General features: G+C 46.1%; 1 protein-coding gene across 1 annotated transcript in view; it reads right to left on the reverse strand.

Annotated features, from left to right (window-relative positions):
* Positions 1-2,020, reverse strand: part of TNIP2 (TNFAIP3 interacting protein 2) — a gene marked incomplete at its 5' end in the record, with an annotated part of 14,938 nt that extends 12,918 nt beyond the window's left edge. Inside the window, one exon of the mRNA XM_023519694.1 lies at positions 1,928-2,020. Coding sequence (XP_023375462.1) covers positions 1,928-2,020 — 93 coding nt within the window. The remainder of the gene's footprint in view (positions 1-1,927) is intronic.
* Positions 2,021-2,022: the final 2 nt, after the last annotated feature.

Genomic DNA, 2,022 nt, shown 5'->3' on the forward strand with positions numbered 1-2,022 from the left:
AACATCAGAACAGAAATAAGTGAAATGGAGAAACCAAAAGTTGGTTCTTCAAAAAGGTCAACGAAATTGAGACTAAGAAAAAAAGAAACATGGTTCAAACTACTAAAATCAGAAATGAAAGTAGGGACAGTACTACCGATTCTACAGAAATAAAAAGGATTATAAGAGAGTGTGATGAACAACTGTACAGCAGCAAACTGGATAACTCAGATGAAATAAACTCTTAGAAGCAAAGCCTACCAAGACTCAACCACAGAGAAAGAGAAAAACTAAATAGACCTTTAACTGCCAAGGAGGTTGAGTTAGTAATCGAAAATCTTCGCCCCCCCCCACCAAAAAGTCCTGGAACTGATGGCTTCTCAGGTGAATTCTACCACATATTTAAAGAATTCATACCAATCTTTCTAACGTTTTTCCCCCAAAAGAGGAGGGAACACTTTCTAACTATTTTGATGATGCCAGCATTACCCTGATACCAAAGCGAGACAGAGACACTACACAAAAATCGCAGCGCGATATCCCCCGTGAACACTGATGCAAAAATTCTCAGCACAGCACCATCAAACCAAATTCAGCAGCACAGCACCATCAAACCAAATTCGGCAGCAAAAGGATTATGCACCGTGACCAAGTAGGATTTTTTTCCTGGAATGTAAGGATGGTTAAACCTACGAAAATCGATCAATGGATGTCAATTAGATTTATTGTGGTGAATATTTCACGATACATACAAATATCGAATCATTATGTTGTACACCTAAAACTAGCATGTTTCATGTCAATTGTATCTAAAGAACAAAATTAACGAGAGCAGCAGCGTTACGGTGTGGAAACTTAAGCTGCCTTAGTTCCGGCTCGTTCTTCATCCCTTCCCCGCTGCACATCCCTCCACCCCCTTTCACGACTTGCTTCAAGGGGTGACCACTGACGTGCGTGTGTGATCCACAGTTTGAAGGGCAAGAATTGCATCCTGACCACCATCTCTGCCTTCCTAGCCTAGTGCTAGTTAGAATGTGCCGTTAACACCATAACGTAGTAAATAAAGGTCGTCAACAGTTTGCCCCCAAACTAACTTTACGGCCACTTCCTGTGTTACTCTCTACAGACTCTGCACTCTAATTACACTGGATTAACACTTCTACGGAGCCTGGCACAACTCTGATACTGTGCACGTCCTTGTGAAATGGATGTACTATACTCGCTATTGGCAGAGATGGAGAGACATAACCCAAGTGCTCACACACGTTCCACTCCCACAGGAGGTGCCCGTAAATGCAAGCTCAGTAAACACCTGAACGGCAACGGCAGATGCCACATCTGAGCACCAACTATGTGCGAGAGTATGCTACGTACTTTATACACGTTAAATCCTGCGTTCATCACGACATAAAACTTGCGACGTGATACATCTGTCCTACATATTTTTCACAAACGCAATATTTCTACGTCTGTTTGCTCAACTAGGATACGAGCTTCGTGAAAATAGAAGTCTGCCTTTCTTGATCCTTTCTGCACTGCCAGGGCCTAGCAAAACATCTGGCAGGGCATTATGCCAGGTGAATAAGTCAGACAGAGAAAGACCCACACCATACGGCTTTACTCGTATGCAGACTAAACAAAATCAACAAAGCAAACACACTTACAGAGAACAAATTGATGGTTGCCAGATGGGAGGGGGGTGGAGGGCTGGGTGAGAAGGGCGAAGAGGAAACTAACGCGGGGCCAGGTGTGCCAGCGGCAGATGGTCCTGCAGCTTAACTAAGCTACTGTGTACCAACTACGTTTCAATAAGTCTTTTAAGGAGAACCAACACAGACACATCCCTTAGACCCAAAGTGGACCTCACACCCCTCAGAAGCCAACACGGCCACACACCCCGTTCAAAAGCAGGGGACACACGCCCCTCACAGCCAGCACGGCGGCGCACCTGGCGCAGCGCGGCCTCCACGGCGCCGCCCTCCCGCTGCCGCAGCTGCTCCCGGAAGCGCGCCACCTGCTCCAGCAGCGCGTCCACGAGCGACG

Source organism: Pteropus vampyrus, unplaced genomic scaffold (genome assembly GCF_000151845.1).
Source record: "Pteropus vampyrus isolate Shadow unplaced genomic scaffold, Pvam_2.0 Scaffold231, whole genome shotgun sequence".
Lineage (NCBI taxonomy): Eukaryota > Metazoa > Chordata > Mammalia > Chiroptera > Pteropodidae > Pteropus > Pteropus vampyrus.